Below are 16,145 nucleotides of genomic sequence, written 5' to 3'. Positions count from 1 at the left end.
AAGTATTGCATCACTTGACGAGTTTAGGCCGTCTTTGATGTCTGACAGTCATCATGTTCTCGCGTGACATCGCATAGCCGCAACGTTGGCCTTTGACGCACGCATGCCCTCGCACATCATGAACACTCTGAGTACATTTGAAACACCATCTTGACATCGACAGACATTTGGTGATAAGATTTAGATCGCTCAGTCAATATTCCTCTTTCCGCACGCAGAGACCGAGGAACATCGAATTGTTGTCTTCGGGATTTTGGAGGCGGACTCCCACCATGGCACGATTGTGAGGTGTCTTTTGGTATTTTGCAGCTCGATTGAGATTGCAACGAGAGTGTGTGAGAAAGAGAGAGAAGGCAAATGAAAGTAGATGGTTTTTATATCCACGTGCCACAGACGCGAAGACGGAGAAACATGTTGGATTCCTTACACGGCTTTTAGAAAAGCTACTGTCCTTCTTTATCCAGACCATCATACGGTAGACTCTCGTTTTTTTGTACTTTCTCATTTCGCCGTCTACGAAGTATTACCGCGCTGCTCTGCATGTTACCAAAGAAGGCGCTGTTTTGAGATATGACAATATCAGCTTTTCTCGTCGAGCCAAACACATGTAACAATCGTTTCATACCTTCTGCGCGGCAAAAGACTATGTCATGGCCAGTTCTCTCGGAGAGCATGTGCTTGGAAATGGATGTTTTGGTACGTCTACTCCAGGAAGACATTGGTCTGGTGCTTGGTTAATTTGGAAAGGCGCACGTTTTGTGTGTTAGTGGAGGGTTGGAGGAAGGAAGGAGACCGGCTCTTTATATATGGTGGCCGCACGCTAGTCGTCCTTGCCTAGACTACGAAAAAAAGTATGGGTGTCTTAGACTGAACTTGGAGCCCGATTTTGAATGAAGTTTGGCTGTTGAACAGACATGCGATCTTATTCCGGTGACTTTGGAGGGCGCTGGTGGCGGCCAAGACATGCGTGAGACGTAGTAGTTTTTTAGACTCTCTCGAAAGATGATCACACGTACTCTCTGAAGTTTTGGGGTATCAAATGTGTTTTCTAATGCAGAATAACAGCTCGGAAAGGGCCGTGGAAGTACTTTATATACTGAGTGAGAAGACAGGGACCGTGAAGACGGTAGTGGGAAGAGCAAAACATCATTTTGGATAAAAGTTCTTTGGAACACGTAACAAAATCGGGTATGATCACTGAAGTACCAGAGGCGCGCTTCTAGTCATGGCTTTTGCGAGCGTGTTGTTCGGGGAGCAGCTTGAACGCGCCCAGGACATGGCTTTGTCGTGCATGGTTTTGAGTTGTTCCTTCTGACACATGAGTCGGGAATGTATTTGTTTCTTGGTCTCAGCAGCCATGATATTGGTATCCTTAACCTTTAGTAATCTGAACAGTGCTTGAGGTTGAAGGAGCAAGGGGGCAGAAAGTTGGCAGAGTTAAATACTCGCGAGCATGACCATTGCCAAGATTCTAGTGCCAGATGGAGTTGTATTATAACCTAGCAACTACGTCACAGTACATTCTGGAACCTACAAGGCACGAAAATGTCACAAAGGTGCCTCCCCACAATCCATGTAGTCCTCGAAGTGCTCCCTCCCACATCTTCGGGCACCACCTAGTCCTCTTATTCCTGGCTATTGAGCTGCTCAATGCGGGCGAGCAGAGCTTCAACGGCGCTACACAAATCGTTAGTAGGGGTCAATAAGTGGGAAGGAATGAAAACGTACTCTGAATCGGGGGTATCAGACAAAAACTGAGCCTCCAAGTCGGCTTGGGCGACAGCGAGCATAGTAGCGACGTTGTGCCCGGTCGGTTCAACGTCTTCCTGTGCTTCGCCGTCCTCCGGTACCAGAGCGGCCTGGTCTTCTGCATCCTCTCCAGGACCACCTGTATGCTGAGGGACACCTAGGCCTGGCCCGGCCAAGAGTTCATCCACAAGTCGAGCCGTGGAAACTGCCGAGGGCATGAAATCGTCGTATCGCGCCGGACGGGGTGGGATGTATGCTTCAGATACCGTGTGCTCGATGGCGTTCGTCGAGTAATTCTGCTTCCAATACAATGAGGCCTTGCTGCGACCCTTCTCTGGTGCCTGTGAACGAGGTAAGTATACGCCTCGGATACATTTTGGACACCTGAATTTACCTGTCTGGAGAGATACAGTTCGATGGAGCCATCCCGAACATCGGCGTACGTATCGAAGCCCTGCGAGCGCATATAGTAGCAGAGACGCAGCGCATCCTTGGCAGCGGGATGCATGTTGTCTGCAATACGTTCTGTCCAGTTATGAGCTTGCCGGACCGTGAGCTTCTCGGATGCGTGCCTAAAGAGCGTCAGTACATCTCTCACATCAGTCCTTACTTGTGTACCACTTACTTGTTAAGGTACTCCAAGAGCGCAAGTTGTACTTTGGTATAAGCGGGTGTGTTCACGGTCCCTTCTGCCTCCTTCACCTCATTGTAGGGGGTCTTTGGCAGCATAGAAACAAGCGTCGTGGCAGGCTTGAGAGCGGATTGGGCTTGAGGTACAGACACTGGAACAACAATGTTCTCGCCTTCGCCTGTAGTTCCGGTAGCTTCACCTCGTGTACGTAAGTTACGCGCCATGCTCCGTTGTATTTGCGAAAGTTCTCGAAGCTCGTCAATTGTGAGGCTGGGCACAAGCCGGTTGAGTAGCTGGAGTATAGATTCTGACGCACGAACAGAGTTTCTGGATCGACGAAGCTGGCGCCTTGCGCGGTTGAGTTGTTCGATGGCTTGCGATTCGACGAGAAGCGCAGAATCGGCGGGGTCGGTGTCAGACATTTGAGCGATAGTAAGCCTATTTATCGCATGGAGCGTTCGAACGCCGCCGGTGGCGGAAAGACTGTGAATGAACGATGGTGTTGTGGACAATTCAATGTGCGATGGAGGACGGTGAGAAAGAAAAATGCCAAGACCTAACAAGTGAAGGAGCGTTGTGTAATCGGCAGTGAGTGAGGAAAGTGCGACTGTAAGTCCAGCCTAATCCGGCGGTCGTATACTGTATCAATTCTTTTGTATAATTACCGTGCTTAGTGAACCAGATCGTAGAGATACTCAACGTAGTTCACAATGCAGATGTGCATGATAGAGCACATTGAATTTCTTCAGGGTACAGGCCTTTTGACTGCCTTCCACATCGCCAGGAAAGTAGGAATGCGAGTATACAGATAGAACCAAAGGGGCGTGATGAGATGACGGTGTGTCGCGATATGCCGTACGAACATTCGTGGCTGTAGCTGCTCAGGATATCGTATTTGTGTCGTGACTGTCGTGACGCATTCCTACCTAAGCACCACCGCGTTGGACACTGCAATGTTGACAAGCTTGTACATGTCTCTCGTTAGATATCCATCAGCATCTCTACGCCATACTCAATACCCACGACGCCGCTGCCCTCGCATGTAGGTGGTTGAAGACGTTCATCTGCGAAGCCAGCTGCTAGCGTCCAGTCATCGCACCCACCAAAGCCCGCCTACACAATCTGCGACCCCACGAACCAATCAAGCCGAGCCCAACAGACACCCAGCCCTAGAGTCCAGGCGCCCTTGGCCCCGCGTAGAGAACTTGAATGGCGGCCGTCCAGCCAAGAGATGCTGTCCGAGATGCAGGTTTCCACGCGGGACGATCAGTTGGTCTGGGTTTCTGGTTCAGATGACGTATAGCGCAACCCATCCACGCACCAACCCCTGTCTCGATGCCACCACAGCGGGCCACAAACTTGTAACAAGCACAGTGCAAGTGATCGAGGATGAGATCACCGCTGGCGCAGATGGCGTACACACGGGAAGGCGCAGGCATGCAGGTGGAGTATATATGGCTGACTGCCTGATCTGTGTGTCGCGTCTTCACATGCAAATACACACAACCTTACGAACCTCACAAATTACTGTTCACACACTTCAATCCATTCAATAACAATACCCACACTGCCCAAGATGACAGACCAAAACAAGGGATCGCAAAAGACCTACAGGGAGTCCGCGGGAGAGTACTACAACCAAAAGTACGAGACATGGATGCCATGGATCGAGGACCAGTACCTGAAGTGGTTCACCAAGGATAACAAGGCATCTTATGCTACTAAACGTACGTCTCTTATATCCTAACTTCTACCTGACTGCCCATCCCTAACACTTCTCCCCACAGAGCAACTCGACCAGACCAAGGTCACAGGCATCGACCAAGTCGACAACCTCCAAGACGGCGTAAACAACCTCGTCGGCGGCCAAGTCGGCAAGGGAGGGCTCGCACAACCCCTCGGTGATGCCGTCTCCAAAGAGGGCATCAACCGTGCCGAACGCGGCGGCAAGGACGACAAGGGCAACCCTGTTGAGAGTCAAGGACCACTGGGTGGTTATGGACAGAGTGCTGCAGATGGTGTGAAGGGAGGTGCGAGCAGCGTTGCCGGAGGCGCAAAGAGTGCTGGTGGATACGTTGGGGGCATGTTTGGTGGAGGCAAGGGAAAGGAGGAGAAGAAGTAGGGTGTTGGAGGCGGAGTACGATGATATGATACCATGATTTGTAGGAAGGTTATTTCGGGTGGATCAGACTGCCAGACTTTGCGTTGGGTTCGATAGCGTGAGTTTAGTATTCGACTTCTGGAGTAATATATTTATACCCTCAAGCTATCGTTGTGCCAGTCCTGAACGAGTGAGCAAGCCTACATCAGATCGTCAACACTGCGGGGTCTCCACTATGACACAGCATGTGCATCCACATCCACCACAGTCCCTTCTCCTTCTTCGACACCAAACAGCTTCAAGCAATTCCCTCTCTTGAACATCCTCGCGCAGTCCACCGCATTCGGCTGTCCCTTTTCTACATCTGCTCCCCCCTCATACAACACTCTAACCACATCATCGTACCCTTTGAACACGGCCCCCGCAATAGGACTCTGGCCCCTCCCATTCAGCACATTCGCATCCGCGCCGTTGTCTAGCAGCATCTTAGCAGTCTCAGCCTTGCCATGGTAGGACGCCAGCATGAGAAGTGTGTCGCCGGAGGAGTTGGTGAGGTTCTTGGGGATGCCGGCGCTGACGTATTGCGAGAGGGTCGATGTGTCCCCGCTGCGGGCGAGGTCGAAGAGGCGAGCTGCTAGGTCGAGGGCGGCAGGTGGGAGGCCGGAGGTAGATCTCGCGTCGGGCGGTGCTTGCACGGCGCCATCGGTGTCGGTCGCGCCTGTGCCTGCTGCTTGGGCGGCTTGCTGGCCGTAGGATTCTTCGTAGGATGGCATCTTTGAGGCACGCTGGGCAAGATGCAGGTATACGACGCAAAGTGAAGATGGCAAACGTTATGCGTGTGAATTGGTATCGATGGCAGATCGCCTGCTGTTATCTCGTTTTACATGGTGAAAGTCGAGAGCGCAGACGCTGAATGAGAGCAACAGGCGCAAGTCTCCATCTCCCGAGTGTCGATGACGAAATCACCCGGTCGCGCTTTCCGAGCACAAAACGCGCTAGTCGACGCTCCATCATTTTGCTTGGCGGAGATCGCGACTTCCCCAGGGCCCATTCCATTATCCAACCCGCAGAAGTTAGCCTTCCCACCCAACCACCTCCCATTACTACAACGCCAGCACCAGAGTCTGGTACTCTTGGTAATCGCGCGACCATGGCCTCACCACCACACATCCCACAGCTCAACGTACCCGGCAGTCGCAAGCGCGGCAGCATATCCTCTCACTCCGGCGCGCCTACTAAAAAACGCAAACCCTCCAATCTACGCAACGCCTTCTCACCAGATGCCGAATCAGTCGGCGGTTCCCCGCGCCAATACTCGCGTTCACCGTCCGTGGAAAGTAACATCACCACATCAGTCGTCAACGGCGTAGGAGGGAAGAAGCGACGGAAGAAGGGCGGAGACGGAGGCAGTGTCGCGGGCTCAAGCGCAAGAGGCGGCAAAGGCGCCGACGGACGAAGCGCCATAGGAGGTGAAGACGAAGATGGCGATGGCGGAGAAGAAGCAGAAGACGACGACGATGACGAGATGGGCGAGGAAATGGGCATGGAAATCGAAGGCGGCATGAGTGTTGAAGCACGCAGAAAGCAAGAAAAGGAATACGAACGGTACGTCCTTTCTCTATACTCGCTGCTATTTTCTTCCAGAGACCGGTTTACTGATATAATGTGATCCAACAGCATGCTAGAAGACTTCATGACACCCGCGCAAATGGACCGCTACGCAACCTACCGCCGCATCCGCCTTAAGCGGGAAACCGTCCGCAAACTCGTCAACCAAACCCTCTCCCAATCCGTACCCCAACCCATCATCATCGCCGTAACCTCCTACTCCAAAACCTTCATCGGCGAGCTTATCGACCGCGCCCTCACCGTCCGCGACGAATGGTCCGCCGTCCGCACCCACTTGCCCAACCCCAACTTGCCAGGTCCCATCCTCAGTCAGAGTCTGGTCAGACCTAGTGCTCATATCAAGGATGATAGGAATAGGCCGACTAATTCCGATATTACGAGTGCGGGCTGGTATCCTACGCAGGTTGATCGCACGGAGAGTCTGTGGAAGGAGGTGGAGAAGGATGCTAGTTTGCAGGATAGGCTGAAGGCGTGTGATAAGGGGCCACTTACACCAGCACACCTGAGAGAGGCGTTGAGGAGGTACAAGAGGGATCGGGATGGTGGCGGTGCTGGATTCGCGGGTATGAGTCTGGAGGGTGTGGAGAGGACTATGGGCAGAACGGGTGGAAGGCGGCTGTTCAAGTGAGGTCTTGTTCTCGCGATGAGGGCAGCTTTGAAGCATAGCGACGGCGTTTGGGACATGTATTGCTAGCACGAGAGTACACTGGGAAGAGATCTCAAAGTCAGTGGAACGCTGACGATCATGCAATACCACATTACTACGAACATCTATCCGCAACATGTGGACGACCCTCATCAATGCAACGCCTGATTCAATGGTCATAGATAGGAGTGGAAGTGAAACCTTCTCAGAGGCATTTTGTGAAGAGCTACATTTGTCATAGCTATTCATCATTCCAGTCCATCCCAGCCGAAGAGAGAACACCTTAGGAAATCATAACGCTAACCAACAACCATCTAGTTCTCGTGCATAAGCTCGTGGAAGGTCTCGGTGGCATACTCGGGCTTGCCCTGCTCGAGCTTCTTCTGGCCGAGCTTCTCCTTGGAGAAGGTAGCAGCGTATGGGTTGAGGCGGAGCTGCACCTGGAAGTTCTTGAGCGGGTTCTTCTTTTGTACGACACCACGCTTGGAGACGGCTCCGCCACGGACGGGGCGGAGGACCTTCTGGACGTCGCTTGAGTTGATGATCTTGCTGAGGTCGGGCTGGCTCATCATGGTGGAGGGCAGGAGGTAGTCCTTCTTGAGCGCTGAGGGCTCAGCGGTGGATCCGTAGACCTTGTCGAGAGCGCTGAAAGCGGATGAGGTCCAGACGATGAAGCGACCGAGGTGGCCACCGGGTGCGAGCTGGAGGAGGTTCAGGGAGTAGACGGATGAGGTCTCGACACCTGGGATGTTGCGGAAAGCAAGGACGAGCTCCTTGCCATCCTCCTCGGGGTTGTAGATGACGAGGGGTCCGCGGCGCTGAGTGTGACGGCGGCCACGGAGCTTACCCTTACCAGCGCGGACCTTGCGTGTGTTGCGGGCCTTCTCGACATCGGCACCAGCACCGACAGCCTTCAGCAGAGCGACGGCGGCGGAGGTCTTCTTGATGGCGGCATCGGCGAAAGCAGTCGATGAGATGACGAGAGGAACCTCAGGAACGGTGCTGATGGCGTGACCGCGGGCAAGGAGAAGAGCAGGGCTTCCTGAAGCAGCGAGCGCAGACGCGGTAGCGAAACGCTTCTGGTTCAGGTTGATCTTCTGGTGCCACTTGCGCCAGACCTTGGTGGGAGCGAACATGCGACCGGAGCGGCACATGTTACCGAAGGCAGCCTGACCGGCACGGTGAGTACCTCCACCAGAGACACGGGGAATACGGGCCACAGCGCGACCGGTACCCCAGGACTCGGCAGAAGTTTGGTGACCAGCCTTCTCGGAGCTGCTTGTTGTTAGATTGTGTGGTTGTGCAGCGCGCGAGGTAGGCTTACACAGCGTATGGCTGGCGGCGGTTCTTGTTCATGCCAGTGTGCACCGCGTGGACGATGTCAGGGCGGATGGGTGCCTGTAAGAGTTGTTAGCATTAGCCAAAATTTCTGAAGCGTGTCCGAATGCGTTGCAGAGCCGTGTCCGAGAGACTGAGAGAAGCAGGCAAGCCAGAAAATGCGGCTTTCGCTACACTCTCATGAGGCCGCATCATGGGAAGAACTCTGCGTAGTCCAGCTCAATGCGAGCATTCCCCGCTACCACATGTGTCTCCGCTCTTCCAGTGTTCCTCCCATGTCTGCACTCCTCCAGCTGCCATTGCAGCCCTCAGTCCCTCCGGTTGTGGTTTGCATCGTATCGCGAAGTTCGAATTGCGGCGGAACTGACCTTGAAGACATTGGGCACGGGGACGGTGTCCTTGGTGACCTCGCCCTTGGCGGAGACGACGGTGACGGTTGGCCTCGACATGATCGCTGTTGTGATTGACCTGGTGGTTAGTTGTCGCGAAAAGAAGAGGCTCTCGACTTTCGAGTTCTTCGGGCTCGCTTGAATTTCGCATGGTGGGCGGCGCTAGCCCGCTTTGGCTTGGCGTTAGTGGTGGTCATTGATGAGCGCATCTGCACGCTGAACAACAGAACATGCACTTTGGCCTGGAGTTTTGCGAAGGTTATTAAAATCTTTTGAACATTGAGCTATACTGTAAGGCGAAAGCGATGATGGCTTTGAATGTTTCTACCCCAATTTCTTCGTGGATGAATACCTACCAACGTAGCCATGCTGAGTTTGTCATTGCTACGGCCATGTCAGGTACTGACTATGAAGAAGCCCGATATAAGATCTCGTCTTTTACATATGTAGAGGTTGCAGGTAACAGAGAGCTTGTTTTCCATTGAATGAACTATTAGCTTGTGGAATGGGTCAATTTCCAATACTAATACATCGAATTTCTCATCAGAGAGTGCAGTTTAACCACATCTACAGATGAGCGCATTGTCCTTCCGTCATACCTTCAAGTATTCTTAGAGAACAACGTGACTCGGTAAGAATGAACAGCGACTTGTAGCTTCTGACACAGTCACATCCCCTTCTCATACAGCACCCACGACCTGTTACACATGTCTCTGGCAGCGTTCTAATCCAGCTGAGATATACAAAGCGCCTATGTCAGAGTTGTGACTACAGCTGGACACAAAGGTACATTACTCGTTCTTGTGAGCGAGCATAGCGTTCCATGTTATGAAGTCGGACGCAAGTCCGAAAAAGCTATGACATGCGCGCAGTGTGTCGTGGTGACGTGCTACAATACAGGTACCACGGCACATAGGCCACAGGGGCGCATGAACCTCATTTGAGTATGTTGAGACTTCACGCACAACCAAACCTATGATCAGGTCGACCATGAAATGTACAGAGCACGTCCCTGCTTGCTGGTCGACGTCGTCGCAGAGGATTAGGTTCTCGGATCGCCAGCACGATCGCAAACATTTGAACCTTACTGAGGCCCGTGATACATCACCCCTTATCTTTTATCTCGAAAAGAATGCTGCTTGGTCCAAATCACCCTAATAGCGGGAGAACCAGACTGTTCTGTCACAGCTGCTACGACTCACTGCGTGTAGCGTCAGGGCCGGCAAAGAGACTCGGGCCTTATTGGGGCCTTGTGTTGGGAGGCCAGAACACTTCCCAAGGACGACTCAGTCGGGAAACCCGTCTAGTTGGTAGCGAAGAGTTGGGCTCTGATCTCCACGTTGCAAGTTGATAAGTATGGAAACTACCAATGAGTCGCTCAGTCGACCTATCCCGATCTCAAGAGCACGTGCCCAGGAAGATGAGGCGGACTGTCCTGAGTCGTTGGATCTTCGCATGGGTACCCGAATCGGTGTCGCGTTGCTTTTTAGGACGGATTCTGCCGGTGTTAAAAGATGCTGAAACGCATTTGGTGTGGGCTCGCCGAATCGGGGCTTTGCGCAACAGAAAGAACAAATTACCAACATTCAGGGCACAGGCGGCGGCAGAGGTGGAAATACGTTTCGGCAGGTACTGCAAGGACTGCGGCTCTGCGTGGCAGTCATACGGGAAAAAGGTCCACAAATGCTGTGGGAGAGTTTAGGATTGCGAAACTGACGGCAGAGAGATGAAACGCGTGGTAATCCTCACATGACGGAGACGCAAAAACTCACCCCGCCAACAGGTGGGTCGATAAGTTCCCACGGTGCGTTTCACGTTGCAGATATTTGCTCCGACTGTTTTGTGCCTCAGAAGGCCGCGATGAAGTCAGTCGCAGTCGCAGTCTTGCACGCAGTGAGAGTCGAAACGATGGCTGTGGCATGCGAAGCGAGGCCAGGGTGTCCCGGCGGTGGTGAGCGCTGACAACAACGACGACCTGGACGACGAGTAATTCATCTCGAGCGCGTCGAGGCCGGAGACGGGACGGATTACATACTGTCTGGGGTGGATGCAATATGGCGCGGACCCCAACCTCTTTCCGAGGTATCTCGTCTGGGCCTTCCCGTCTTCAGGATGCGGCCTCCAGGGGCCTACTCTAGGCTCGCCAGGTTCGCCAGGTCCGGGGAACAAGGGCAGAAGGGCAGTTTGTCGAGCGCAGTCTCCTGTGGAGCGGCGATGGCGAGTATTTGTTTGCTAGGCGAGGGAAATGACGGCTACGCGTACGCTGCGAACCAAGATCGGCCGCGGTACGGTAGACAGGCTGTAAGGCGCGGTGGTTGAGTGGACTGGCGCGTTTGTGTAGTATGGTCCCAAGACGCTCATGGGTCTGACATGCTAGTGTCCTAGTGGTCGCAGCTGCCTCGTAGCGCACCGGCGGCGGTTGCTATTCCTGGAACGTCGGCGCTTCCACAGAGCCACTAGCGCAGCTCGCAGTTCGTCTCCCCCATCCATCGACAAGACGCATTCACGCCGCCTCAATCACGACACACAGCGTGCTCGCCTCGCCTACCACGACCCCCTCCTCCCACATCCAGGCGGCAGCGGCTCTGCGATCGACCGGCTTCCCTCGTCCGCACTGCCCAAGCTGGTCACCACTCTGCCCTCGACCCTCCCCATCGTCCAGAGTGCGTCGCAACAGACCCCCATCGTGAGCGCGGCACCCACCCTCGACCGCGCCTTCCTCACCACCGCCGCTCGCACCACCCGCACCCGCTGCGTCGCCCGCTCCTGCCCTTTCTACCCACTACGCCGCATCTCCTCAGGCATAGGCGCATCGCCGGCCCAGTCGCTCCTTCCCCCAGGCGCTTAGTAGAGGATCTGGTATTCTCGCTCCAATTCACCACGCCAGCGCCCCTCCCCACTGCTGTTGGCACCCAGGTAAGCCGCATCTTCTCTTCGTGTCCCAACTCCGCATTCCTGTGCCCCGTTGTCTGTCTGGGCGAGCATGAATGTAGTCGAGGCAGTGTACGGGCACCTGTCACCTGTCAACCGTTACCTGCTCGACCATGTGCACTCTACCACCAATCTTCGAGTCTGGGAACAGCTTCTCAACCTGTCTTCAGCCTCCATTCCCCACTCCCCCGTCCCGCCGCCCTCGTTTCGAAACACATGCGCCTGCCATGTCTGCCTCGCCCACAATATCCCATGATGCTGACACTCCGACTCTGAAAAGGGCTTTCTACACACCTAATTCTTCTTTCCCTTCCAAGAAACTCGAGCAGTCCTTCACCCACTGCCTTCCTTCACCCACCACCTCCACGCGAGCTCCACGTTGGCCCAGTAGCACCCGTAACCACTGCCCACGTTTGGCAACACCCACAAGTCCCAGCATGGTTCAGACGAGCGCGCGCTCATTCATGCCCATGCCCTCATTCGGCGCCGTATTTGGAGGAGAGCACCACAGCAAGGGCCAAAATGGCGGGAATGTAGCACGTCCTGCCACGAGCCCTAACACGAACTCGGGCACACCCTTCTCCTCCTTCCACATCCACAGCGAAAGTCGCGACAGTACATCGACGGGCTCTTCCGACAACTCCCCGACCACAACCATATCAACCATGGACTCGTCCTCGGTGACAGACCCCTCTCCAGGCGTGTCTCCCGAATCGCCCCTCGCAAAGACAATCACGCCCTCGTCTTTCGTTGCCGACTTCAGGTCAAGACGAGCAGAGGCACCTGTCGGGGAACCGTCTGCCGGCCCATTCTTCGAATTGCAGCGTCCCACAACACCTGCAAAGAAGCCTCGGAATCTCAAGAACCTTGGTATCAACACAGCGTCTTCGCTCAGCAACTTGCGCGCGCACACCCCAGCTCCCATAGCAGTCGCTCCCAAAGAAAAGAACAGTTCGGCACCGCCATCTCCGTTGTTTATCAAACCACCGACACCCCCGAAGCGTCGACCGTCCAACTTGAGCTTAACAATCTCAACGCCTGGCAGCAATGAGAGTAAACCAGTACGGTTGCTCATACCCTCAACACCGTCCTTCAATCGCCCACCGCTTCGCCACTTCCAGTCATCTCCTTCACTACCATTATGTTCACCGAGCACGAATCCAATGGGTGGTATGCAATTGCCTCCTCTACGACCTGTTGCACCTAAGCAAAGTGGCCTCAGCGAAGTCCCCTTTGAAATGGAAGAGGAGGAGGACCAGGAACCCAACTTCGATGTTCCCCAGTCACGAGAGGAGAAGCCGGCTGCCTATCCTAACGGCCCCATCTGTATCTATGAGTCTGGCGTGTTCCTCTACTTTGAGCCAACTGCTATCCAGGCCACGACTTTCGATGTCATTATCAACGTCGCGAGCGAAGTGAAGAACCCATTCACCACGCCAACGGTGGAGTCACAAAAAGATATTGACGCCAGGCGCATAGATGGCCCACCAGCGGAGAATGTTGATTTTGCCACCCTTGGACAGAGACCAAAGCAATCATTCGGTATGGACGATGGCTCGCCAACCACACCCAAAGCCACGCCGGTCATGCAAACCATACAGCCGCGCGAGGTTGTGATCGAGGGCAAGACATACAAGACACCAGAGTACATTCACATGCCCTGGGAGCACAACACAGACATCGTTCCCGATCTTCACAAGCTGGTCAGGATGATAGACGAGAGGGTTCAGCGTGGGAAGCGCGTACTCATCCATTGCCAATGTGGTGTCAGTCGTTCTGCCAGTTTGATCGTTGCCTACGGCCTGTACAAGGACCCGCAGATGAGTGTGCAAGAAGCGTACGACAAGGCAAAGAAGCGAAGCAAGTGGATCGGACCAAACATGAACCTCATCATGCAATTGCAAGAGTTCCGCAACAGCTTGTTAAGACAAAACGAAAGCCGCTCATATCACAACCAAGGGTATGGACGCCGATCTGCTGGCCTTCCCTCCACCCGCTCCACAGGAAACAATAAGTACTCTTCGTACGATAGGGACTCTGGTTCGGGATCGCGCACTCCACGAACAGCGCCGCTACCACCCGACAGCGACATTAGCATGCAACGGGCAAGCACAGGCAACATGATGGCTATATCTCCAGGTCCCCTATCGGCACCCACTGGAGCCTTCTCAGCCGGTTTCCGTCGGTCCTGGGACTCGAGCCCTGCGCACTTTGATGTCCCATCCGAGCCCTCTCCGACGACAACGACGCCCTATGTCGACCCCACAGGTCACGTTGTGCCTGTAGTCTCCGTCACTAACGACAACGTGCCGACCATTCAGACTCAAGATGTTTCTGACAGCGAAGACTATTCCGAGCCTACTCTCAAGCTTTCCTCTGTCCCCAACTTCTCACGTCAACTTCCATTACGATTGGGCCTGAGCAACGACGAGGGCTCATCATTCGGATCAGGAGAGAGACACCTGGCGCCTCTACAACCATCAGGATTTGAGCCACTTCGATCCCCAGCTGTAGCAAGTTTCAACATCCCTTCCTTCAGCTCCTACGACGCATCCGATGCTGAGGTCATGTCGCCAATCAAGACTTCTTTTGACAACCCATGGCCGGCAGGCTACGATCTGGACAACGAACCTTCCGCGCCTGAGATTACTTCGCCAGTGGCTACGCAATTTCCTAAAGATGTCTTTGGTCGCACAGACGCAAGCCTAGAAGATGACCTAAAGTCGCCACGTGCCACGGAATTCCACATGACTCCACTGAAGCCAAGGATAGCAGATGAAGATCCATTCGGCTTGACATCGCCAACAAGAGCAGACTTCAATCCGTTCGACAGGCCCAGCATAGCGGCTATCAAGGACTCTGAAGCTGAGGATCGACGGCCGTCATTCCAAGCCATCCTACCGCCTGCCCATCAGACTTTCAACGGCTTTGCATCGCTGGACGGTACGGCGCAAACGAACCCCATGTTCCAGGCCCCCAGCTTGCTGTCCATGTCCTTCCCAAAACATAGCCAAGACGCCGGACCACGCATCGACAGCCTTAGCAATTCACCCGAAAAACAAGCCTTGACCCCTATCGACCCGGCTGAACCTGTTCCTGTAGCGTTCCCCAAGGCACCGGATACGCCCCGATCGCCTAGTCAAACCTTCCTTTCAACTCCCGCCAAGGCCATTCGCACTAGGTTCTCATCACCGAACATGCGCGAACAACGAAAGTTGCACAAGCTACAAACGGAGATTCAGTCGAAGCTGCCGAAACCTTCTGCTCCTCAACATGCTGCTGATGACATCGACGCTCTCATGTCACCGCGTGCTGAGGAGTTCACAAGGAACCCCTTCCATTTCGAACTCCAGTCTTCTGGCGACGACACGAGTCCGGTATCTTCCAACGAGACGATAAAGGACGGACGAAACGGCCATACCGCATGGGAAGAACCACTACCCCGGCAATGGACGCCTGAAAAGGCAACCGTTGACCCCCGGAGTCCTGTTCAAACTGGCAGTAACCCCATTGTTCGGAACATCTGGGACGTACTGTGAGCAAAGGCACAAACAGACCGAAACGCAAACTCAAAATATGCGGAGTGGACTTGCTCAATCTAGAAGCTTCCGGAGAAGACGCCGCGCGCACAAGATTAGGTAGCTTCGGCCGCCTTGTCGGAAATTACGCGACCTCTCTCCGAAGGATCGTCCTTCGCCAACAGGAGCTCGCGACGCCACCAACACTGAGCGTTTGGACTCCTGACAGCTGCATGTCACATTGGCCCACTTTGCAGAGTCGACGTTGGATGTGCAGCATCTCCGTTACCGTTGGCAGCCGATGCATTCCAACGGTCCGGCAGTCTCCATCTCGTATTTCCTTGTCATCAGTCATTTCCTTTGTGATCAAATCTTTCGTTTCTTTGCAAGTCCGTACAGCACGGCTTTACATATTCGCATGTTGGGGGCTAATGCGCGTTGAATTACGCAGAGTAATGTTCTAGTTTCTAGTACCCTAGTACCGCCATCCCCTCGACATACTGACACTCCTTACAAACAACTTTCCCTCTCGACAAAACCATTACTACATTCGCTGCCCCTTTGTATATCTATCTCATCTCCTTACTTTACACACTCAGTATCGATGTTACGAGCCATGCAAAGCGACTGTCTTCTGGCAGAAAGCACCCACTTGCGATCTTGGGTTGCGTCCTTGGTTTTGTGTTTTGGTTTTTCTATTTTCTGGTTCGCTTGGCGAGTTCAGCCAGCGAAAGGCGTTTTGTGGGAGAGAGGGAGAGAAGGATCTTGACAGATGGATTGATCATATCCTTGGGCTTTTCCTATTTTTTCCTTTTCCCTCTCTGGATTCATCTAAGGGTTTCTGGTGGAAAAGGCTATGTAAATGAATGGAACACATATTTCAACAATGGGTCGTCCGCTTACTTATGTGTGTTCGTCGTATATGCGATCCTTCGTTCGCGATACGGCCTCTCCCCACACTAGGTAATCTTCCTGATTAAGCGTACCCTCCACGGGCAGATGGATTAGCAGGGCAGGTCCAACCGAACACCGTTTTGTTGCTGACCAAACATGCGACAGCTGAAGTAGCATCTCTCATCTGACTAATGAAGACATCCGCTTACTTCGTTCCTTGCACACACCAAAGGCTTACATACATCTTACCTGCATTGCTTCTACATTATCTGGTGCTACAAATGTAGATCTGACCTATCTCTGCAAGATAAGAGTTGTG

General features: G+C 53.7%; 6 protein-coding genes across 6 annotated transcripts; 3 read left to right on the top strand and 3 right to left on the bottom strand.

Annotated features, from left to right (window-relative positions):
- Window positions 1–1,625: 1,625 nt before the first annotated feature.
- On the bottom strand, window positions 1,626–2,802 carry J4E92_002143 (uncharacterized protein; the record flags this gene model as incomplete). Its single annotated transcript, XM_051493548.1, has 4 exons — window positions 1,626–1,677; window positions 1,729–2,090; window positions 2,144–2,321; window positions 2,375–2,802. The coding sequence occupies 4 exons, from the start codon at window positions 2,800–2,802 to the stop codon at window positions 1,626–1,628; spliced, it is 1,020 nt and encodes a 339-aa protein (XP_051356779.1).
- Window positions 2,803–3,956: 1,154 nt separating this feature from the next.
- On the top strand, window positions 3,957–4,502 carry J4E92_002142 (uncharacterized protein; the record flags this gene model as incomplete). The annotated part of the gene is made up of 2 exons (XM_051493547.1): window positions 3,957–4,107; window positions 4,168–4,502. The coding sequence occupies 2 exons, from the start codon at window positions 3,957–3,959 to the stop codon at window positions 4,500–4,502; spliced, it is 486 nt and encodes a 161-aa protein (XP_051356778.1).
- Window positions 4,503–4,714: 212 nt separating this feature from the next.
- J4E92_002141 (uncharacterized protein) lies at window positions 4,715–5,254 on the bottom strand (the record flags this gene model as incomplete). Its single annotated transcript, XM_051493546.1, has 1 exon — window positions 4,715–5,254. One exon carries the CDS (start codon window positions 5,252–5,254, stop codon window positions 4,715–4,717), a length of 540 nt encoding a protein of 179 aa, XP_051356777.1.
- Window positions 5,255–5,631: 377 nt separating this feature from the next.
- On the top strand, window positions 5,632–6,738 carry J4E92_002140 (uncharacterized protein; the record flags this gene model as incomplete). Its single annotated transcript, XM_051493545.1, has 2 exons — window positions 5,632–6,086; window positions 6,159–6,738. The coding sequence occupies 2 exons, from the start codon at window positions 5,632–5,634 to the stop codon at window positions 6,736–6,738; spliced, it is 1,035 nt and encodes a 344-aa protein (XP_051356776.1).
- Window positions 6,739–7,070: 332 nt separating this feature from the next.
- On the bottom strand, window positions 7,071–8,543 carry J4E92_002139 (uncharacterized protein; the record flags this gene model as incomplete). Its single annotated transcript, XM_051493544.1, has 3 exons — window positions 7,071–8,031; window positions 8,081–8,154; window positions 8,463–8,543. The coding sequence occupies 3 exons, from the start codon at window positions 8,541–8,543 to the stop codon at window positions 7,071–7,073; spliced, it is 1,116 nt and encodes a 371-aa protein (XP_051356775.1).
- A 3,308-nt stretch (window positions 8,544–11,851) lies between these two features.
- J4E92_002138 (uncharacterized protein) lies at window positions 11,852–14,953 on the top strand (the record flags this gene model as incomplete). Its single annotated transcript, XM_051493543.1, has 1 exon — window positions 11,852–14,953. One exon carries the CDS (start codon window positions 11,852–11,854, stop codon window positions 14,951–14,953), a length of 3,102 nt encoding a protein of 1,033 aa, XP_051356774.1.
- Window positions 14,954–16,145: the final 1,192 nt, after the last annotated feature.

Source organism: Alternaria infectoria (genome assembly GCF_024043175.1).
Source record: "Alternaria infectoria strain BMP 0036 chromosome Unknown scaffold_2, whole genome shotgun sequence".
In the NCBI taxonomy this organism is placed as follows: domain Eukaryota; kingdom Fungi; phylum Ascomycota; class Dothideomycetes; order Pleosporales; family Pleosporaceae; genus Alternaria; species Alternaria infectoria.
This window is presented reverse-complemented; position numbering and strand designations above follow the sequence as displayed.